Genomic DNA, 24,756 nt, shown 5'->3' with positions numbered 1-24,756 from the left:
AAGTATGATTTTAGTTGTTGTGTATATGTTTTTTTCAATATGTGATGTCTTAAGGCTACCCAGAAAAGGTAGCTTTTCACACATCTCCTTCAAAATGGATATTTTTTAGAATAGTAAATTGAATGGCCTGTACGTAGAGCTTGAGTTACAGGGATGATATTTAAAGTATTTTAACCTTTTTTTAAACTTTGTTTATTCCTTGTATTTCCCTAGCATTTTGCTTTATTTTTGGATAGCACCTTAGGAATTACATTCACTCAGAGCTTAAAGCCATGTTTCAGTGTGTTTGAAGTGGCAGTAAGATTCACGGGTGGTGCATGGCTTTCTCCACAAAATACTGATTATTGATTACCCAGCCAAACTGGTTTACTGAGAGATAAACCATCTAGTGAAATAACCTTGAGTACAGGACCACAAACGCAGATACTCAGTTCCTTTCCTTTGTTCCCCAGTTGGTTAAAAAGCATTTGCTGCACACCCATCAGACAGGAGATGGACATTGCCAAAACGTGCCATCAAAAGTCTTTCTTTTTGCTTTGGACTGCATGCAAATGACAGAGTCTGGGAGGTGCCTGGGTAGGGCCAGCCTTGAGGCAGCTTTGGAGGCGCACCACCACGCAGTGTACCCGAACGACGGCTCATCCCGAAGCTGTTTGTCAGGAAGTCAAACAAGTGGGCCAGGTGTTCTCTTTGCATTCAGCATCTCTTTCTCAGTGCTGTGTTTCAGGTGATGGCACACATCATGCACACCCTGTCTCAAAGTTCTGCACCTCCCACATTGTTTCAGGATGCTTCATCGTGGGGTGATCTCAGCAGTTTTGAATTCTTTGAAGAAGCAGATTTTTCAGCTAGCCAACACCACGCAGGCAAAGCCCTCCAGCTTCAGCACAGAGAGGGCAATGTGAATAGACCTGCAGGAGAGCCTAGCACGAGGGCGAACAAACGCAAGTTGAGTGAGGGTTCGCTTGACCCGCTCAAGCCCCTCTCTCCTGCGAGGCCCGGCACAATTCCACAGGTCATCCTTCGAAAAAAGCGGGGCCAGGCCAGCCCTTAGCCACTGGACACTCTAGTTGCTTGATATTTGCTGACGTCAGCAGTTCAACTCCCAAGCGTTCCCCTGTCAAAAGCCTACCCTTCTCCCCCTCGCAGGTAGAGCACAGTTTCTGCACAGCTGTTACTAATTTTCAGCAGACACCTGAGCCTTAATAATCTAGAAACTAATCCTTTGGAACAAATGACTAACTACTGTTGTCTTCACTGATTTCGTTCCGTTGATGTTTCTAGCTGTTGCTAAGTCATAGTGCCTCCCAGAGTTGGAGGCAGTCTGTAGGCTGACTGATGATTTTGTCATAATTCTCTCTCTGACTTTTTGGTGATTTGAAAGATGGTCAGTTGCATGGGATGTGCTTTTCTTTCCTTCAACACTAGAGTTTAACATTTCTCTCCATTCCTCTTCTTCCATCCCTTCCCTCCCGTTAAAAACCTTTACAGATTTTCTGCCTCTTTGTTCACTTATTATTCTATGATTCACTGACCCTGGGGAGGGGGAACTAAATTATGTTTAGATAACGTTTGAACTGCAACTAGAAAATTTAAAGGTTCCAATCCATCTTTAGGTGGAGAAGTTTTGGAAGAAAATGAGGAACAAATGCTTAAGAAAAATAACGTATGTTCTAATTTCAATTTCTCAACATTGGCTCTTTTGAGTTGTGCCATAATATTTTATTAGCACAGTTTTGGCCAATGAATAGTCTTGTTTCATATAGTTTTTTAAGGGATGAAAATCATAATTCTTATTAAAGACCTGTGTTCCTTAATTTTGAAAATAACTGAAGTTATAGATAATTTGGCACTTTAAAATACTTTTCCAATTATGTCTGTTGACATGATATGCCCACTGGAAAAACTATCTTGTTTTTTGCTTATATTTTCCAATCTTGATTCTGGAGAATATTAGTTTTATAAGACTTTAATGATGTTCCAGGAAAAACATCTAAATATATAGATACGTAAGTCTGAGAAACACTGAATCAAACAAAATTAAAATGGTTTCTTTACTGTAAGACCTCTCGGGGTTTTAATATACTGATGTACCTTGTGAATTTCCAGGAGGAGATTACTCTGCATATATTTCCCCAGTTTTTTTTTTACCTTGCAGTTGTCTGAGGAACATCTATTATGTTTCCAGAACCTTAGTGTTCTAAGAGATACAGCTTGTTATTCAAGAATTTTCCAGATAATGTCAACTTTCTATAACAATGGTTCGTAGGTCATTAAAGAGAAAAAACAAAGCATGAAAGAAAAACAATGATTACTTCCCCCCCAAAAATCACGTTAAAGCTTTTAATGTTAATAAGAGTGCTTCTCATTCTCTTTGATGGCAAGTGTCATCTATTGAGAATGTTTTCTTAGGATCTTGCAAATTGTTCAGCATTGACTGTAGATCTCATTTCTTGGAAATCAAATTCCCAATCTTAGGTGCTCAATTGAAATAAAACACTATGTGCTTGTTAACATTATTATTTCATACAGTGGGTCAGTAAAACATACCTGCTTGTTAACAACCCGTGATTCTTAAACTGGACTGAGTAAAGAATTAGTGTTTAAGGTTTTTTTTTCCTTTCTTCTCATATTTAGTTCTTAAACACTTCCAATAACCATGAAAACTTAGACTTGGAAATGCCTTCTTTAACGTCCACGCCTCTCAGTGGTCACAAATTGACTGTTACAACACCATTTCATAGAGACCAGACTGTGAAAACGCAGAAGGAAAATACTATGTAAGTCCTTGTTTCAATATAAAAATTATTTTATGTTAATATTTATATAATATATTTATAGTAATTATTTAATATTTATATTTATATTTATACTAATAATTAATAGCATATCGTCCCCAAATGTCTGATCCACTTATGTGCATGTAATTTTACTGATTGACTTTTTGTATACATAATCATGTATATTTCCACGTCCTGGACATGTTAGAATCACCTGGGGTAGAAGGTGGGAGAATAAACTAAATTGCCTTTTGTAGTTCACTTCAGAATTTCCTATGAATGCAGAGGTAGTTTTTGTATGAATTTTCCATTCAGTTTTTCTATTTGTTCAATAAGACCTTTTCTTCTTCACTGAAAACAAGATTTTCAACTTTCTTTCCTCCCTGATTATAAACTTCGGAATGAGTCTGGTTCTTTAGGTCATTTTAAAGAAATCTTTTCTTTTTGAAATTTATCTGTAGATAGGACCTCTTTTGTCATCCACAGGGAAATTATATAATTAGAAGTCAAGGAGTGATTAAACCTTCATTTTTTCCCCCATTTTTGGGCACCCCATGGTATATGGAGTTCACCCTCTGGGGATCAGATCCGAGCTGCAGTTGTGACCTATGAGGCAACACTGTATCCTTAACCCATGGTGCCAGGCTGGGATCAAACCTGTGACCCAGTGCTGCAGAGACACCACGTCCATTGCACCACAGTGGGAATTCCTAAGCCTCCATTTATATTCCATAAAGGCTTAACCAATTCAAAGAAATGGCAGACAACATCAATATGAATAATAAGAAACCTTTTTAATGCAATTTTATTATTTCCAAGTATAATAAATACATTTTAAAAGGTTAACATATGTTTTCTGTTGTGAGTAGATAAAAGATAAAGAATAGATAAAAGTGACTTGTAGATGACACCAGATCTTCCCATGCTTATGGTCCTTATAAAGACTTAGGGGCACTACATGTGTTTTCAGAATGATTAAAGAAAGAAGAGAAACGTTAGTTTCAGGGTATAATATTTTGAAATATTTGGCAATATGTGATGTACATATTATCTTTTCCTTAACAATGCATATATGATTCACCACCATACCCTATTCCATATCAGTAACAGAGGTTATCATATTGAGTAAAAAATATGAAATATAATATGTAGAGAAATATAAGGGACATATGTTCCTTTATAATGAACCAACGCTTGATTTCTTTTTAAAGTTTTAGAACTCCGGCTATCAAAAGGTCAATCCTGGAAAGCTCTCCAAGAACTCCTACACCGTTCAAACATGCACTCGCAGCTCAAGAAATTAAATATGGTCCCCTGAAGATGCTAGTAAGTTCTTGCAAAGTTCTTGGGTTTAGTTGGTTTATTTGTATAGACAGAAATTTTTCTCTGATGCAAATGTACCCAATCTTCCCTTCAGCCTCAGACACCATCTCATTTAGTAGAAGACCTGCAGGATGTGATAAAACAGGAAACTGATGAATCTGGAATTGTCGCTGAGTTTCAAGAAAATGGACCACCTTTACTGAAGAAGATCAAACAAGAGGTAAGCATGAGATCCTTTGGAAGAAACAGCCTTGCTGCCCTTGTTCCTGTGGGCAGCTTAATGTGTCTGGTATGGGCACTGTGTAACAGCACAAATTTTCATAAGAGATTTTCATACAAGATGCAGCTAAGGGGTACTGCCAGGCTGTAGGTGTGCAACCTTGCATTTGGGAAGCCAAGCCACTTCTAGCTCCTTCATGGTCAAACAGAAAACAGGTTAGAGAGGATAAAGGAAAGAGAAGGAAACAGCTTTGCGTTTGTATTTTTTAAAAAATCACTGATAATAGATGGATAGATAAGTGACTGATATGTAGATATTTAATTGTTGGACATCATGGAGAATTTAAACTAATTAAAATAATAGTGTCTTTAATTCATAGAATAAAAGAAAGGGAATCTAATTAGCCAAGATCAAAGCATTAGCTTGGTGTCAAGAAGTATCTCCAACAGGTTAGATACAATACCTCCTGAACTTATTTTCATATAAAAGTAGGTGGTTCAGAGATGGCTAGAGATTTGCTTTTTTTTTTTTCAGCTTTATTGAGATACAATTGACAAATAAAATTATTATACTGAAAGTGTACAATGTGATGCTTTGATATACACATACGTTGTGAAAGGATTCCCATAGAGTTAACACACATCATCTCACCTATTTACCTTTTTTCAGTGATAGCATTTAAGTTCTACTCTCTTAGCAAATTTCAATTATACAGAACAGTGTTTTCAGCTGTAACCACCATGTGATACATTAGATCCTCAGACCTTTATTCATCTTAACAGAAATTTACTCTTGAGTGTTGCTGTTTCGTGGGAAATTTTAGTTCTAGAAACAACAGTGCACTTCCTGTTTGCTTTTAGGTGGAATCACCAACTGATAAAGCAGGAAACTTCTTCTGCTCAAACCACTGGGAAGGGGAGAATCTGAACACTCAGCTGTTCACACAGGCATCACCTGTGGCAGATGTGCCAGTAAGTACACACCCATGTTCTGAGATGCTGGTGCCTCACAGAATTCTGTGTGTGGCACATGGGCCACTGTGGTTTCCACACTCTCTGGCGCATCATACTGCTAAATATTTTCTCTCACATGATTGTTTTCTTGTGATTATTAGTGTTGACTTAAAGCGAGATTTTATTTTTGAGTTGGAAATAAATTCTATTCCATTGCAGACTTGTTATTTATTTTCTTATGATTTGAGGGTCCTTGCCGCTTAAAAAATCTGCTGCATGTATATAAATACTTCCATGGAAACAGAACATTAACTTTTACATTTTCTCTTAATTTACTTATTTGTCTTCTAAATGTAGTACAGGTTTCCCCTACTGCCTAAAAGTAGAGCATTCCTGTGAAACCCTTCCTTGGCTAAAATGGCATAAAGCACAAAAAGAATAATCTTAAGGACATATCTAGCTAACAGATGCAAAAAATAAAAATTTTTTTACAAACAAACAAGTGTAGCAGTATAGAAACAGATTCAGGAGTTCCCGTGGTGGCTCAGTGGGTTAAGAACCCGACTAGTATCCATGAGGACGCGGGTTCAATCCCTGGCCTCGCTCAGTGGATTAAGGATCCAGTGTTGCCTTGAGCTGTGGTGTAGGTCGCAGACACGGCTTGGATCCCATATTGCTGTGGCTGTGATGTAGGCCGGCAGGTGCAGCTCTGATACGACCCCTAGCCTGGGAACCTCCATATGCTGCAGGTATGGCCCTAAAAAAAGACCAAAGAAAGAGATTTCACAGATATGGAGAACAAACCAGTGCTTGCCAGAGAGGAGAGGGGTGGGGGAGGGACAGAATAGGTGAAGGCGGTTAAGAGGTACAGACCCCCAGTTATAAAATAAATTAGTCACAGGGATGTAATGTATAGCACAGGAAATAGTATTTCATACTAACTCTACAATGCGTAGTCCATTCAGTATTGACTGACTCGCCATGTTGTACACCTGAAACTACTACAGTATTACAAGAAAACTATACTCCAATTAAAAATGAATAAAAATAAATACATCGAGGTAAAATACAGATGCTTTTATGGTTCAGGCTGTGGGGCCTGATGCCGAGCTGCGGAGTAGAGTGTCGGGGAAGGCCCTTGGGGGTGCCCCTCTAGCTGCTCAAGGTGTAGGCTGCCTTCATAACAGCTGGCTGCAAAAGAAAAGCAAAAGTCCTCTGCAGCTAGCAGTTAGCAAAAACAGGTTTTTCATGAAGTGAACTTTCAGATAGTGGGAAGACCGGTGTTCCTCCTTAGGCTGTCTCCAGTTTGGTTTTATCTAGCATAGTGCTAATCATGATGTTTGCAGTTATAAGGGCCCGTTATTGTACCTGATGTTGCATTGCTTTGGTTACCGCCATGTTTTTAATTGACCTTATTTTTTAAGAGCAGTTTTAGGTTCATAACGAGGTTAAGCAAAGGGTCATTGATTTCCCATGTATCTCCTGTCCTCACGCGTGCAAGGCCTCCCCATTATCAACCTCGCCCACCAGAGGGGTGCATGCCGTTCATTTATTACACCTGGTGAGCCTACCGTGACACCTCATCACCCTGAGTCCATAGTTTACGTTAGGGTTCACCCTTGGTGTTCGTTGTACATTCCATGAGTTTGGACATATTTATAATAACTCGTATCCACCATTGTAGCATCATGCAGGGTATTTCACTGCCCTGAAAATCCTCTGTGTTCTGCCCATTCATCCCTCCCTCCCCCTCAACTTGTAACAACCCTGATCTTTTTACTTTTTACTATCTCCAGTTTGCCTCTTCCAGTAGGTTATACAGTTGGAATCATGCAGTATGTAGCTTTTTCTGACCGGCCTCTTTCTCTTAGTAATATACTCTTAAATTTCTCCTGTGTTTTTTCATGGCTTGGTAGCCTTTTTTTTTTTTTTTTTTTTTAAGGCCACCCTTGTGGCATATGGAAGTTCCCAGGTTAGGGATCAGGTGAGAGCTATAGCTGCCCGCCTACACCAATGGGGGAATCTGAGCCACATCTGTGACCTACACCACAGCTCATGGCAACCCTGGATCCTTAACCTACTGAGCAAGGCCAGGGATCAAACCCGAATCCTCATGGGTGCTAGTTGGGTTTGTTACCTGCTGAGCCACATCATTTTTTTTTTTTTTTTTTTTTTTTGTCTTTTTGCTATTTCTTTGGGCCGCTCCCGCGGCATATGGAGGTTCCCAGGCTAGGGGTCTAATCGGAGCTGTAGCCACTGGCCTATGCCAGAGCCACAGCAACGCAGGATCCGAGCCGCGTCTGTAACCTACACCACAGCTCACGGCAACGCTGGATCGCCAACCCACTGAGCAAGGGCTGGGACCGAACCCGCAACCTCATGGTTCCTAGTCGGATTTGTTAACCATTGCGCCACGACAGGAACTCCCATTTTTAAAGTTTGTAATTTGTGAACAGTTGCCCTTTTCTCTTATGGAGAATCAGAGCTAATAGCACTTACTAATATTTATCCATTCAGTGTGTCCTAAGTGGTGAGTAATCTTCTGAGAGATTTAGATGCATTAACTCATCTAATCCTCGCAAGCACCCGACAAGTTTGGAAACATTATCACTTTCGTTATGTTAAAGGAGAAACTGATACACAGGGAGGCTGAGCCACTTGCTGAAGATTGTATGGCTTGTAAGTGGTGGTTCTAGGTTGGAACTTTAGTCCAGTTCTAAATTCCATGTTACCCTGCCTCATTTAAATTTCAAATTATTCTCTTTCCCTTTAGAATATTCTTACAAGTTCCGTTTTAATGACTCCAGTATCAGAAGACGAAGACAATGTTCTCAAAGCATTTACAGTACCTAAAAACAGGTCCCTGGCAAGTCCCTTGCAGGTAATTATTCTTCCAACATTGGTATCTTAAAATCATTGGCTGAAAAAAACTGTCTTTTTAAAAGAATATATTTTAGACATAGAGGAATCATGCTTTATTTATTTATTTATTTGCTTTTTAGGGCCACACCCACAGCATATGGAAGTTCCCAGGCTAGGGGTCGAATCAGAGCTGCAGTTTCCAGCCTACACCACAGCCACAGTAACAGGGGACCCGAACCATGTCTGTAACCTATATCACAGCTCACAACAACCCTGGATCCTTAACCTGCCGAGCAGGGCCAGGGATCGTGGAACCTGTGTCTCGTTGCCACTGAGCCACAACGGGAACTCCCAAGGAGCGATGCTTTAAAATAACTCCCAGTGTCTAAAAACTCCTAAAATTCCTTGTTGCCACTCATGTGAGACTCGCTGGAAATTTTTATTAGAGGGGGCTCCCAAAGCATGATGAAGTAAAACATTTCTTACTGTGACTGAGACTAAGATCATTAATTACACATGTCAATATCTCCTTCTGCTTTTAAAGATTTTATTAAAAAACGGTATAGTGGTATAGTTTACTTTTAGTTTCAAAGTCTTCATTTTTTTTTCTGCTCCATCACTAATCCATCAAAGCTCAAACTCTGTTTAGATTTCCAATGAAGTCTGAAATTAGAGAGCTAGAAAAGAATTATCATATATTTGACTATCAGAATGGGAAAGCCAACTGTCAGTGTTATGTGGCTAATCTGTAGGTGAACATCTGCTCTCAGGTTTTAATATCAAAGGAGATTTCCCTTTTTCTGAAGGAGGTGTGTGTTGATGAAATACAACAAATTCCAAATTAATCCTGAGCCAAATGTAAATAAGAATGCAAATTTGCTCCCTTAAATTATTTAAAGCAGTTCCCAACATTAAATAGCCTAGTACCCAGCCACCTGCAGAGCCCTGCTCTCCATCCCCCTGTGCTATACTGATGTTAAAGCCATAAACCCTGCAGCATAGAGCCAATCTGGATTCAGAAGCGGAAAGTCACGCTTGTCCTGTGAGGGAAAGGCACTGTATGGGATGGTGTGATTTGAGAGAATGTCCTGTTTCATGGAAGGGCTTTTCCGTCACTGGGGACGGGGCGGGACGGTGGGGGGGGCGGTGTCCTCTGTCCAGATTATGAGAATCTTAAAACTCCCCCCTTTTAAGCATTCGTGATACTTAGCATTATTTCTAAGTAATACAGATGTACAGCTGGAAGGGCTGTAGGCACACTTTGTTTAATTCCATCCGATTGCTTTCCTTGTGGCCTCTATCTGATGCAACCTCAGCGAGGAAAGCTGACTGTTGACTGGAGGGTGGGCTAGGGAAAGCAGCCTACCCTCTGGCTGCTCTCTAAAGGGCAGGGAATCTGGGATCATTTCTGAATCAGTCAAGCCTGTGTAGGCATGTGAAGAAGACCTGAATATCTCAAAGAATTGGGAGATGAGGAAAACGACTTCTGCCTAAGAGGGATGCACAAAGGGGGTGTGAACGATGTCAAGGCAAGAGTCAGCCACTTCAGAATTTTACCTAGAGCTGGCCTTAGATCCAGAATGGAACCGCTTTCTTGTTCTCTCGCTCTTTCTTCCTAAATTACTTGGCCCTAGGTTTCCAGAGCATAGAATTTGACTGGCACTATTAGTGCTTTAATTAAGCTAGGTTAGATTTATTTATATTTTGTAACCTAGGCTGGGATCTGATCTATATTTATAGTAGAGAAGAAAAAAATGCTTTTTAAGTTGCAAAGCACAACATGTAAATATATTTGGGGACAACTATCATTATGTAAGTTGAAAACCCCTGGTTCTTTCCCTAAAACTAAATCCTAAAAGCTTTTGGTCTAACCAGAAAGTATGTAGCAAAACCTAAACCTAAACCTTTATGCAGATATGAAATATATTGAGCTTAACATGGTACAGGTATCAAATATATATTGACAAGAAAGTCAGTATTTATTTAAAAAAAATAGGTCGTCAGGAGTTCCCACTGTGGCGCTGTGGGTTAAAAATCAGACTGCAGCAGCACCAGGAGCTGTGGAAGCACATGTCCAATTCCTGTCCTGGTGCAGTGGATCAAAGGATCTGGTGTTGCTGCAGCTGTGGCATAGGTCACAGCTTGGGCTCAGGTTCAGTCCCAGGCCTGGTGAATTTCCATATGCTGTGGGCATGGCTATGAATAAAAAATCAGTGTGGAACTTTATAATCAGCATATTTATATTTTCTTTAATGGAAATATTACTTATCTTTAAAGTTCAGTATTAAGTAGTAGCTCTGTTTTGATTAATCTGTGTGTTCTAGCATGTCACTGAGTCATATTTGACACTCTACAGATTCTAACATTGTATATTGAGATTAAGCCATCAGTATACACCGCATGTCACTTGTACTAAACTAAATAATTGAGACCTACCAGTTGATTTTGGAGTCAGTGCTTCTATCTACTATATATGTTTTTACTGATTTACATCATTCAAGTGTATTTCAATAACTTGCTATAATAGATAACTAATTCATTTTAAGAAACACTCACTAAATGAGTGAGTGGAACACACCTAGTAGCTCCTTCATCTTGTGTCATGGACACCTAGCTTCTAATACCACAGAAATAGGTGATTCCTAAAATGTTTCCAACTTTTGTGATAAATATCAGAAAATGCACCAGGTGATTCTAAATACTTAAGCATATACTGCTTATGTTTCATGTAATTTTGACTCGACTACATATATAGGTGTTTAAGCAATTTAGTAAATTTTTTGTTAAAAATATTATGCTTTAATCATATATATTTCCATGATGATTCAGTTTGACCTAAGGAGGCAGATTTTTCGTGAACGATATTGTTGAACATGCTGTGCACGTGTTAAATGATCTGGCTATTCAACTCGAGTACTTTATATAACCTAGAAACTTAACAACCTGTACCTGTAATAAATCAAATATTAAGTGGGATTTTAGCCAAACAATTTAGACATTTTTTGTCAAAGTACATCTCATGAAAACAACTGTGGTTTCTAAACTATTTTAACATTCTGATACTTTTAAAATATAAAAGATGTGTCACTTGTATAGTGCAATTGATTGTCTCTCCACCTAATTGGCTAACTTTCCTTAGGTACCAAAAAGGTTTATTGAAGACTACACTAACTGTAATTCTGTGTTCCATGATTTCAGTGTTAATCATCTCTGGCTGAATTATGGCCATAACACTTTAGACAGAGCAATTTTTGTTTTGAAGCCCAAAATATCGAGCCTTTATAGTTCAGCTTCTAATGCACCTGTAAATGCACATGCTTATACATGAAGACATGTAAATTTCATGTGAAATTTTAAAATTAGAAATGCAAGAAGCTATGAGTTTAACATTTTATTGCGATAAATTTCAAACATACCTGGAAGTATAGAAAATATGCTGTGATCTAGACTTAACAATATTAACATTTTGCCATATTTACTGCCTCTTTTTTATTTAGCATTTTCAAATAAGTGCCAGACAATATAACAATTTATTCATATGTACTTCAAGATGTACCTCTAAACTAAAAGACGTTCCATCTATGACCTAATATTGCATTACATGTTACTCGTAATAATAATAACTTGGTATCCTAATTCTAGGATATTTTAAATTTTCCCCATTAATCTAAAAAGGATTTTTTTTTTTTTTTTTGTCTTTTTTCCGTTTCTTGGGCCACTCCCATGGCATATGGAAGTTCCCAGGCTAGGGGTCCGATCGGAGCTGTGCTGGTAGCTGCCAACCTCCGCCAGAGCCACAGCCACGTGGGATCGAGCTACATCTGCAACCTACACCACAGTTCACGGCAATGCCAGATACTTAACACCCTGAGCAAGGCTAGGGATCGAACCCAAAACCTCATGGTTCCTAGTCGGATTCATTAACCACTGCGCCACGACAGGAACTCCCAGGAATTTTTTTATTATTTGTTTGATCAGTATTGAAACAAATTCACACATGCATTTGGTTGTTTAGTCTCTTAAATCCCTTTTAATCTCTAGACCAATACTATTCAATAGAACCTCTGTAATGACAGAAATGTCCATTATGCTGCTATCTTATATGATAGCTACTAGTCACATTTGGCTATTGAGCAGTTGACATGTGGCTGTGCCATTAAGGAATAGAATTTTCTATTTTATTTAATTTAAACTGCTTTAATGTAATAGCAACATTTTCTTCTTGTCTTCTTGGAACCAGCCATTCCCCCAAGGTGCTCTGATGCTTTTAGTGGGAAAATGGTATGTAGAGACCAAAATCAGGGTGCTAAGTATGCCCATTTGTTATGTGGGTTGTCACTAAAAAGAATTTTAATAACTCAGAACTTTCCACATACCTCATGTATGGAATAGTCCATAAGCTATAATGCTTAGAGGCTATCATAAGCCATTATGCACAATAATGTTATATTTGTTTTGAAATTATTTATGCTTGATCTTTTTTAAAAAGGAATTTGCAGTAGCTGTATAATCATATAATTGCTGGATTTCTTCTTTTTAGTTGCCTTAAAATTAGGGGTGTTTTTTTGCCATAGTTGTAAAAACAAAGAGGGACTCTTACAATAAACACGTTCTGAGACATTTTTTATATGTGTGCCTTTCATGTAGCTCAGAATATGTGAGATTTTTGATTATGCTTTTTTCCGCACATTGTGTGGTGGTAGAGAATGGAGTCTAGAAGGATTATCAAATGATCACAATAAGGAAATAGACCTTGAGCCTAGAAAGCTTGCAGTTTGGGGCAGGAAAGACAGATGCACTGTGGATTGCTACTGGATTCTGCTATTCAAAAGTTACCCTGGGAGAGCTCAAGGCACACACACACACACACACACACACACCACACGCACATGTGTGCGCACACACACAGCTCCCTTAGCAAGGAGATAAGAGCTGCCTGCTTTTCTGTGTGCTTTCAATTTGCTTTACATTTTGAAATAAATACATTTTGCCAATAAACATTCCCTAAAGTAGAAATTTTCATTGGTAGATCTGAAACTGTGTTTAAGTTATAAGCTTCTGAACTTCTGTATTTTTCTCTTAAATTATAATTTCCTTTTATTCCTATTTAAAACCCAATGTAAAAGATGTGTTCATATGGTTTTTACTCACTCACTTTCCTCTTTTTTGTAACCACAGAATGACAGCCTTAAATTTTAATTTCCTGACTTGGCTTGTTCTGGCCTTACTCTTTTAAAATAGTGAGTTTAAGTAAACTTCTCAAGCCATTAGTGTTTAAACACATTTGCACAACATCAAAGAATCTTAAAATATTATTGCGAGCAATTGAAGCTCACTTTTTCTGTTCCATGTGCTTCAGATTGCTCCTATCTTTGTATGAATTGTTCATAAATTTTTCAAAAAATAGGGCAAACCCTTTTTGTATGATCCATGTTGCTAAGGAGTGTAGTAAGCTAGCATGCAGGACTAGCTAGACTCCACCATTTTCTAATTCATTAGCTTCTTCAGTCCAAAATGCTCTCATTTATAAACTGGGGACCCTGGTATTTCCTCCATTCATCATACAAGTTGCTGTGAAGATCAAATGGATGTAATAATACTTGGAAAATGGCAGCACCAGTGTACTTTGGTGGTAGCTATTTTTCGGCAAAGGGTGTGCACAACCCTTGTCCTTAGCAACTCAGGCAAACAGGTGTCTCCAAAAGCCAAGTCCCTTTGCACTGTGGTGTATTATTTCCTCCAGTATATTCTTTCTCATTCCTTGTTCCACTCTTACAGAACTGTGTCAGTGGGTCACCAAAAGAGATTGCTGATTCGACTGATTCCTGAAATACAGGTAGTCAGATCTCTTTGGTGTCATGGAGATGAAACAACGGATTTACTGATATTTTCTGTTTTTCTGCTACTTATGTTGGCATGTCAACAGACATGGAAACAGTCTGTCTCCATGTGACATAGATCTTCTGGGGCATTTCTTTTTTTTTTTTTTTTTTCTTTTTTTTTGTCTTTTTGCCTTTTGCTCCCACGGCATATGGAGGTTTCCCAGGCTAGGGGTCAAATCGGAGCTGAAGCCGCCGGCCTATGCCAGGGCCACAGCAACGCAGGATCCAAGCCATGTCTGCGACCTACACAGCTCACAGCAATGCCGGATCCCTAACCCACTGAGCAAGGCCAGGGACCGAACCCGCAACGTCATGGCTCCCAGTCAGATTCGTTAACCACTGCGCCACAACGGGAACTCCGTTTTTCTGTGTGTGTGGTTTTTTGTTTTTTTGTTTTTTTGTTTTTTTTTTGCTGGGCATTTCTTAGTGTAGTATGCTGTTGTTGACCTGCTCCCCTGGATACCTCTGTATTTGGTTCTCCCTTGGTTCACTTTTTTTTTCGACTTGCGCTGGCAAGATTTCATATAGCTGGCAGTCATATTTCAGCAACCTGCTTTCAACATATCTTATAAAATAAACAAGCTGGCCATGTAATTTTGGGAGTGAACTGAGAAAGTATCAATAAGTGGGGAAGGCAGGTTGGGCTCCAATTCAGAGTCTTACCCCAGAGAGTATAAGACGTGGATTTTCCTGTAGTTGGTTTTGGTGAACACTCTGACATTGAATCTTCCTCGGGCCAGCGAAGATAGCATTGCTTTAGAGCGATTTGACGCTTGTCTTAATCCTAATAGCTTAAAACCAATATGTGACTAAGGAAAGAGTTGTTCTTCCCCAAAACTGTGACACCGAGGCTATGCGATTTAAACTATTGGAAAGCCTATCAACATGTAAGATGAAAAGAACTCTAGTTGAATTTCTTTTTATTAAAGTATAGTTGATTTGCAATGCTGTGCCAGTTTCTGCAGCACAAGAAAAGAACTCTAGAGACATCAGGGACAAACTCCAAATTTGGGAACCTTCCATCCGTATTAGCAATCGTCAACTTAGACCTGGGTGGGAAGTGGCGGCACGGGTGGGTGGGGCAACCTTTGATCACCATCTGGACTTTGAGTTATTAACTTTTCAGGATCTTTTCTCTGAAAAGTTAGCAACCCTGAAGTTGGGAGCATTTGATTGTTTTGTTCAGACATAAGGAAGCACTTATGCCCAGGGAAAGTTTGATAATCCTTAACCTTACTTCAGTGACACCTCATCTCAGGTTCATTCTTGACTCTCAAGATACAATGAAAGATTTCTACATTATCTCTTATAACTAATATGTTTTAAAAGATGCCCCTTTGGGAAGGAATTCTGACTTTTAGAGTTTTTGTCCAGAGTAAGTATTTTCTTCAGATGGTTTAAATAGAATAATCAATTCTTAGCCTTTTGGACACCATTCATATTTGCTTATTACTTTAAAATATGAAACAAAAATGTAATACCACCTTGCAAGTTGCTTTAGTTTTACAGAATCATTTTTTATGCTTATGCCAGTTTCTTATGAGGTGAATTATAAAGCGCAAACTCTGCCACGGCTTTGGACACCGGCAGCTATTGCGTGAAGCTGCCCTACGAATGTGACAACAATAGTGGTTCTTGTTCAGCACGATGAAAAAAACCATTCATATTCCAAGTGAAAATGTGAAGGCCATCTAATGCTGACAGAAAACCACCTGTGGACATGGTCTTGTCTCGTTTTATTTCTTCTGTTCACTACAAAGGATCTGAGTATTTATTTAAAGTGCTTCAGCAGGATATCCCAGTTAAAACTCTGACAATCTGTTTACAGTTCACTTCTGCCTGGGGGCAATTAAAGGTCCATTACGGGAGAAGTAAGATGACTGATAGGTAAGACGAGGAGGATGTGCAGTAGGATTATTAATGTTAAAATGAATTAGGTAGAGTGACACGTCTGCAGCAGCACCATGGGTTAGTCATTTAATAAGAATGCCTGTGCAAAGAATTCTGTAATTCTTACCCATTCTTTAGTATAAATGAAACTAACATTTAAGGAGAGAGAATAAGGAGGATGTCCAAAGATCTACAGGACAGTCTTAAAAAATATCCTTCTAGCACAAAGCCATTTAATCCTCCTCTGTCAGAACGATTCTGTCGGCTTGAAAAGTTGGCTAGGGCCCCAGGGCTTCAAGGTAAGGAGGACGAAGGAATCAGCCGAAGAGGAGGCAGCTGCTATCTTGGCTGGTGGACCTGGGCATTTCTTTTCTTCCCGAGTACTCAACCTTCTGCTTCTCCTTCACCTTCATGAAAAGCAGGTGTGTGTCTACCTACTTTTCCATGCATGGAGTAGGAAGTCCTCGCTTTGTAGTCTCATGGTGCAAAAAAGGAGCTGCCCACTCATACTCACCTTTTTGTTCTGCACGCAGGGGTTCCTGCACACAGTGGTTCCTTTGTCTTGCTGTCTACACTGGGAGGTTCAGGTCTTCCAAGTCATCTTGACCTCCCTAGGTTCTGGGCTTCAGGGCTTAAGTGCCCCTGAAATGCTCTGCTTTCTGGAATTCGGATATTTCCGTCAATGTGATTTACTTGTTCATAAATTTTATTTTGACTTGGGAGAAGCTGACTGAAAAGTTTGTTTCAAAATACTAATTAAAAATATACGGTACCTTTTTTATATGGATCCTGTTTTAAATATCTGGTCCTGGAGGAAGAGCCAAACATGTATAAAGTGATGAGGCATCTGGGAGATGCCACAAGCACACCATCGAAGTTCAAGTGGAAAATATACTAAGCTGGTAATTGTTTTGGATTCTCCTGAACAGACATTGGGAAATCCAAAATAAGTCCCGTATTGTTGAGGATCAGAACTTACAAAGAGGCACTGTAAAAGCAAGCATAAAAGTCTTTTAATATAGTATTTTAAGATCCTTAATGTATTAAAAGTTAACATAGAAAATTAATTCTGATTAATCGAAGCACTGCTAAGTAGAAAAATTCTTAACCAGAGAAGAACAGAAATAATCGTTTCTTTCTTTCTTCTCACTTTCATTCTCCTTTCGCCTTCATTTTTTTTTTGTATGTACTCTTTCAAAATATGTATTTTTTTTGGATTTTGTGTGTATCTTTGTGCAATTTTATGTTTACATATAAGATACTATTATATTAAGTTATTTCATTCTGTGTCTTCTTTAGTCACTTGCTTTTAAGATCCATGCACCTTGTTCTGTGTACGTCATTAAGCCATCATCTTTATTCACTCTGAAATGGTAGTTAATACATGTCACATTGTCATATATGTTCTATATGTGTCATTACAAACACAAGCTTCATAATTACAGTGATAACATTATATTTTAGTTTGTTAATTGGGTTTCTTGTGTCAATTTGGTGTTTCAGTGCTGCCCTGAAAAAATTTAGCAACTTATATATGTAAGCAATCAATTCAACTAAAATATGGGATTTGGTTGGACTGATACACACCAGAGAAATGTGTGTATTTAATCCACTTCCTTCAACCTAACGAAACATCATTTATTCAGAACTGTATCAAAGAAGGCTTTAACTACCGTGGTGATTTTATATAGAAAAACATTAAAAGTGATTCAGTGGTGAAAGTCAGCCCAGAAGCCCTGTCATCTTTGTCCCGTCATTTTTGTGATTCACGGTTCCAGGGAAATCTTATGATAATTCATCTTGCTTGTGTCGTATTTCAAGTTATGTATTGAGACTCTGAGTCTTGAGGGTAAACATATGTAAACTTGGATGGTGCCGTTGGTGGTTGGCGGTGAGATGGCTTGACAGATTGGGCAGAAACTGGGAAATCTAGTTTGTGTCCTATGAAAGCTTACAAGTTGAAAACATGGCCTTGTAAACCTTATGCCTCTAAAACTGTTCCAGACCCTAGGCGAGGAAGCCTCATCACCATGCAAATACCTCATCCATTTGAAATTATCTTGCCTCTTTGCTAAAAAGTCTGATAACTTTTGACACCTCATCTAAGCACGTCTTCCTGTATTCCAAGGCCCCACTGAGCTGATCCTACAATTTCCCACTGATAAGAATTCTAATGGAAGTAGCAATTTGTTCTTATTAGAGCCTAGATTCACATACCTGCTTCATCACTTCTTAGCTGGTGACTTTAAGGATGTTGCTTAAGGTCTCTCTTCCTTTAAAATTGCCAGTTCTGTACTTGCAGTTGCCAAGAGGGAGAGAAGATGGGGGAGGGATGAATCGGGAGTTGGGAACTAGCGAACGCAAACTGTTTTATATGGAATGGATAAACAACAAGGTCCTACTTTATAGCACAGGGGATGATAGTCAATATCCTGTGATAAACCATCATGGAAAAGAAAAAAAAAATCCCCGCTTTGTAAAACAGGTGTAAGGAGCCATGCATATGCCATAGGTGTCTTAATGTGAGAACTGAGTGAGTTGACATGTGTAAAATACTTAGAAGCCTGGGTGGCACATAGTGAGCACTTGTTAAACATTGTCACTGAGTCCACGGTATCCCTTCATCTGTCTCCCTTTCCCTGTCGCAAGCAATGTACAGACTACAGCTTCCTGACTTCTTCATGCTACTTCTCCATCTAAGCTATCCTCCTCTTTACCACCTATCTATCTAAAGCCTACCGAGTTGTGCCCTTTCCCTAGAGCATTGCCTGGCTCATCCTTGGTGTCCTGTCCCCTCTTCCACTGGCTGTGGGACAGAAATCTTTCACACTGCCGGTCATCACTTACCAGTTTCACATGTGTTCATTTTGCCTCCTGCAGGACAATTGAGGCTCTAAAGAGCAGATGCCTTTCTTTTCTTACTCTTCTTTTGTCCCGCGGAAAACATCCCGCTTCGATGTCAATACTAGGAAGAGTTGTGCTTTTTCTACACCACTGGTTTAGGTTTGAGCTTACGAACAGCAGATCTGCTTTTGTTTCCGTCTTTGCATTGACTGTTAGAGAGCTCAGAGTGAAGCTTGAGGTTTCCATCTCACTGGTGCATTATACTTCAGGGCAAGTGTTTTGAATACAGATCACACCCCATCTTCAGAATATTTGTTTTTTCCACATTTCCTATGACCCTGCCTTGTTCACTTATTAAACCCTGTTAGCTTGCATTTGTTTTGTAAGCATTGTGAATGGGGGCTGGGAGAACTAAAGAGGACACAATTAACTAGTATATAACTTGATTTGAAAGACATGGAGGGAAGGCAGGAGTAGGGGCTGGGCAGAAGACAGACACAGATTCAAAGCCACTTCATTACTACCCTAAGAACAGCCTTGAAGTTATCTCCACTTTCTCCGAATCTCCATTTCCTGCCCAATTAAAGACAGAAGGGGAGTTCCCTGGTGGCCTAGCAGTTAAGGAACCTGGGTCACTGTTGTGGTGCAGGTTTGATCTCTAGCCCGGAACTTCCTTATGTTGCTGCTGAGGCCAAATTAAAAAAAAAAAAAAAAGAATGAGCCTCCCTCCCAGGGTGGTTGTGCTGTTGTGCTGTGTAAGTGAGATCATGAGTGTGAACTGTCACAGGACACAGGACCTGGGTGCTGCTCGTTAGATATGCATTGCATCTTGTGCCTTCCAGTGACTCTTTCACAAGTAAGCTATCCTGGTAAACGGATATCTCCTAATTGATATTTAATTGATAAGGATCAATTTTGATTGATAACTTTAAATTTTATTTATGCAAATCCAAATTTACATTTAGTTGGTAAAAATATATACTGTTTAGTAGATATTGATCAATTCTAGCACCTACAGGAGCTTCTTCACTGAGGCGGTGGGGGCACTCACCAGTTTGCTTAATGAGTAAATGCCCAGCGCTCCCCTTAGGTATCTGGGGGATGGCACTCATTCCTGTCTCCAGCTTTGCAAAATTTCCTAATCGACAAAAGGCACTCAAGTATGAAGATGCAGCTGTCTCTTATACTCTTTGGAGTGGGTTTTCTTTCTTTGCGATAAACAGTTTCTAATCATTAATATCACTTAAGAATGCTGGATTCCTGGTTGTCAGAGTGGAGATTTTTATCCAACAAAGGCTCCCCAGTGTCTACCACTTGTCGTGTAGAGGTCAGCATTTTTTCCGCTGGCCCTGCTGTGTTTGGGAGTCCATGTGTGGGCTCAGGGTGTACCTCCGGGTCTGACCTTGACGCTGCCCTCTTCTTTCCCATCAGCCTTGTAGCGGTGCCTGGGAAGCTGCATCCTGTGGAAAGACAGATGATCAGATGACAGCTTCTGGTCAGGCGCGGAAATATGTGAATGCCTTCTCAACCCGGACTCTGGTCATGTGAGATGTTTGCAGATAAGCATTATGGTTTTCAGAACACTTCAAGTTGACTTGGGATATAGCATTCCTCGACGTGAAACTTTTCATGAATGGGAGAAGAGCCTATTTTTGTTGTGGTACAACAGTTGAGAGCAGCACCAAGTGCATTTAGGTGGATGAAATCATATCAGATTTCACCCAACTAAAAGGATTTTTTAAAGTAATAAATAACAGTCTTACCTAAATTATTAGGTAATGAATTGTAGTCAGTTGTTAATATCTTAATGCAGATTTTTTTTTAAAAAAGCATAAAATGATTTATCTATATTTTAGAGGATCCAACAGATCAGTATTTTTTTTTCCTGTGATGAGGTTTTTGAAATTTTACACAAAAAAGGTACTCCAATATTTCGCTTTTCTCAATCACTAAACACAATGCATTACTATAAACGTTGGCTTACTACCACAGAATAAGTAATCAATATTGTAAATGCTCATTTATGGTTAGTAACCTTGGAGGTACATTTATTGTACTAAACCATTTTATGAGGGTTTTTTTGTTAGCTTGCTTAAAAAAATTATTACTGTATGAAATAGTTTTATAAAAAATTATATTTTTATTCAGTAATTTAATTTTGTAAATGCCAAATGAAAAAAAAAATGTGTTTTGCTGCTATGGTCTTAGCCTGTAGACATGCTGCTAGTATCAGAGGGACAGTAGAGCTTTGAATGAACAGAAAAGAAACTCGGTGTTAGGTAATTGACTATGCACTAGTATTTCAAACTTTTTTATTTTTTATATATATATATACTTTTTTTTTCCTTTTGTAATACATTGGAAAACTTGTTTGGGAGATTTTGCATTTGTTGTTGTTCTTTGTTTTATTTTTTGTTATTGTTGGTTTATAAGAGCATGCATTGCACTTCTTTTTTGGGAGATCTATGTTGTTGGTGTCCTGTGTTTTGTTTTGAGTTCAGCCTGACTGTTCTTTAATTCAGGGGTTGTGTGTTTAATCAGCATTCCCCATGGTCTCTAAGCATATGGTCTCAGAACTGCTGCACAGAACCTGTGTTTGCAGCTGGGGGTCAAGAGATGGGGGTCAAGAGATTGGGGTCCATAGCCAGTTGCTGCCTTAAGAATCCTTGGTGCAAGATGGCCAGCACTGAACTTTTGATATGACAGTGTACTTACTGCCTTGTAGTAAAATAAAGCTGTGCCCTTATTTTACTTACTTTTGACTTCTGTCTTACTTTCGATGGTGGATGATAGTCCTACTTTGAAGAAAATGGAGTGAACACTGAGCACTTTTCTTCTGTTAATAATTTGTGCACCATCTGAACTTCACTTGAGGAATTAAAACGTTGAAGAAAGAAGAACAAGCACACCAAGTTCAGAAATTCACAAAATCAATCATGTGCAGAATGATGGCTGGGAGGAATCTTCCAGAATCTATCGGGCAGGGTTCCAGCAGGGTTCGAATTGGGGCAATGCAAGGAGAGTTCATTTGCAAGGGAACTGACACCACAGCTGTGGGCAGGGGTAGGAGGACCACAGGGGCAGTGCTTGTGTATGGATGCAGGCCTGAAGGACGCTGTCACGTGGAGGGGGAGAGTCATGGAAAGCGGCTGCCCTTGAGAGGAGCAGTGACCTCAGGGGACCTCGCAGGAAGAGAGGCAAGGGCAATCCTGTAACTTTATATCCCCATCCCTCGAATTCTGCCAGGATCCTCATTGGCAGAACTAACCGTGAACACAAACTCGAAGGCACGGGAGCATCTGGATGTAAGGCAGCTGGTCAGCCTCCTAGGGCAGAGCCAGAGGACATTTTTCTTTGGGATGAGGACAGGGCATCCCAGCTGAGTCATCCATTCAGTCCAACTCCCTGTTTTATGGAGTTGCATCTCACGGCTCAGGGTTCTCCTCGTTGTGCTACAATTTCCCTTTCATAGATTCCTTGTAATGTCCCTGGGTCACTCCTTTCCAACTCAAACTGTAGGATCTGAGTTGGATTCTCATACGCATGATACACTTGGTGTTCCTAGAGCCAAGGATTTGTTGCCCCTAATTACTAGTCTTTAAGACTGCTTAGCAGTCTTTGATTGCATTTTTAATTGCTTAGTATTCTTTGATTGTATTTTTAATAGGTAGTAAGACATCATCCCAGTGTTAAGAAGCTCCGTTTACAGTCACGTACCCTCAGAGCAGTTGCCAGGTGCTGACTCTGCCACTTACCAACAGCTGGAACTTGGACAAGTCAGTAACCTTTCTGAGCCTTTTTCCTCCATCTGTGAAATGACTTCATTGCTACAATGCACTATAAATAATGCACGATACAAATGTTCATTATTACATAAGCTTTCCTAATTAAGCTTATTGCATAAGCTGTCCATGACATACTGCATGCTGTGTAGTGTGTCAGAGGTTCATCTGGCCAACAGTGTGCTCTGCTGATTGTTGAGTTAAACCTGGTAAGTCCACATGACATATCTAGAGAATTGCAGATACACTGAGAATATTCTGAACTGTCTCTCATCCACTAATAGGGCTGATAATCCAAGATGAGGAAGATGTACAAGGAAGAACTTTGTTTCTTCAGAAATTGTACAGTATTAGGAGTTCCCATCATGGTTCAATGGAAATGAATCTGACTAGTATCCATGAGGACACAGGTTCAATCCCTGGCCTCGCTCATTGGGTTAAAGATCTGGTGTTGCCATGAGCTGTGGTGTAGGTTATAGGTGGGGCTTGGATCCCACATTGCTGTGGCTCTGGTGAAGGCTGGCAGCTACAGCTCAGATTTGACCCCTAGTCTGGGGACCTCCATATGCCGAAGGTGCGGCCCTAAACACACACACACACACAAGAGAAATTATACAATATTAGACATCGTAAGGGGCTTCCAAAGGACTCCCCACATTGCTTTATTAAAACTGATTTATTTTAGAGCCTCACTAGTCTTGGCTCAAGTTCAGATTCTGCCTTTGACCAGCTCTGTGACTTGGTAAGTGTTTGAACCTCCCTAAGCTTCATTTTACTTATACTGGAGATAAAGGTACCTCTCAAGGTTGTGAGGTATTGTGAGGATTATGTGAGTTGGTAAAGGCCTTCTTGCATCTTTGTACAGTGTCCCAGTGTCTGCTGATGAGGTTACTCACCATGATGGCCCTGAGCAAAGAAAAAGCACGGCTGAACCTAGCAATGGAGAGATGAGTATCACTCAGATCCATGTTCCCTACTGTGTGTGAAATCTATGTTTTACATTAAAACTAACTTTAAATTATATCTTTTGAAAATATCCCTAGACTTTTTTTTTTTTTTTTGTCTTTTTGCCTTTTTGTGGGGCCGCTCCCATGGCACATGGAGGTTCCCAGGCTATGGGTCGAATCGGAGCTGTAGCTTCTGACCTACACCAGAGCCACAGCAACGTGGGACCCGAGCTGCATCTGTGACCTACACCACAGCTCACGGCAACGCCGGATCCTTAACCCCCTGATCAAGGCCAGGGATTGAACCTGCATCCTCATGGATACTAGTCAGATTCTTTCCTGCTGAGCCACAATAGGAACTCCCTGTATTCTATTCCATGTTAACACCTCCCCCCGCCCCATAAGCATCTTAAATTTAGTATGAACGAAACAAAATTTGTAGTCATTCAATGCTTCTTTTTGAATTAACTTCATTTCTCAAGTCGAAATTTGTGCCACCCTTGGAGTTCCCATTATGGCTCATTAGTAATGAATCTGACTAGTAACTATGAGGATGAGGGTTCAATTCCTGGCATCCCTTAGTGGGTTAAGGATCTGACATTACTGTGGTGTAGGTTGCAGACATGGCTTGGATCCTGCATTGCTATGGCTGTGGTGTAGGCTGGCAGCTTCAGCTCCAATTCAACCCCTAGCCTGGGAATTTCCATATTCTGCAGGTGTGGCCTTAAAAAAAGCAAAAAAATTATGCCATCTTGATTTCTTTCTGTACTTTATCACCCCTCTTATACCCAAGGGCTCAGAAAGAGCTGAGCACTCTACCTTGAAAATATAATTAATTTAACATGTCCACTTTTCTCCATTGTCAGCAACGATATTATTAGTAATAATAACACAGTACGTGTAAAGGGCTTATTACATGCTGGGGAAGCAGTGGGAGGGAGCTAAGTTTCCCAGCTAAGAGAGAAGAATAATTGTGAAATCTGAGAGGTCAGGATGAGGAGAAACTGAAAGAGAAACCTGGGGAAATGCAAAAGACATGAGGCTGGAGAAGGATGTCCTATAAATATTCTTCAAGAGTTTGAACTTTGTCCTTAGAGATATGGGGAGTCATTGAATGGTTTTACTCAGGGACATAAAATGATTAATTTACACCTGTGTTAGAGAAATAATTCTGTACAAATCCTTTTTTCATACATAGGATAAACATAAACCTCAAGATGGCAGGGCCAAGTGATTGCCAGGTCTGAATTTTATGTCTAGTTAATTGGATTTT

General features: G+C 39.6%; 1 protein-coding gene across 1 annotated transcript in view; it reads left to right on the top strand.

Moving 5' to 3' along the window:
• Positions 1 to 21,509, top strand: part of MYB (MYB proto-oncogene, transcription factor) — a 36,723-nt gene extending 15,214 nt beyond the window's left edge. The window contains 8 exon segments of the mRNA XM_001928929.6: positions 788 to 1,043; positions 1,046 to 1,149; positions 2,638 to 2,780; positions 3,992 to 4,106; positions 4,198 to 4,323; positions 5,184 to 5,294; positions 8,050 to 8,157; positions 20,186 to 21,509. Of these exon segments, the coding sequence (XP_001928964.3) occupies positions 788 to 1,043; positions 1,046 to 1,149; positions 2,638 to 2,780; positions 3,992 to 4,106; positions 4,198 to 4,323; positions 5,184 to 5,294; positions 8,050 to 8,157; positions 20,186 to 20,302 (1,080 nt within the window). The 3' untranslated portion in view covers positions 20,303 to 21,509.

The sequence above is a fragment of the Sus scrofa genome, chromosome 1 (genome assembly GCF_000003025.6).
Source record: "Sus scrofa isolate TJ Tabasco breed Duroc chromosome 1, Sscrofa11.1, whole genome shotgun sequence".
NCBI lineage: Eukaryota > Metazoa > Chordata > Mammalia > Artiodactyla > Suidae > Sus > Sus scrofa.
The sequence above is the reverse complement of the archived record's forward strand: the minus strand, read 5'-3'. Positions and strand labels throughout refer to the sequence as shown.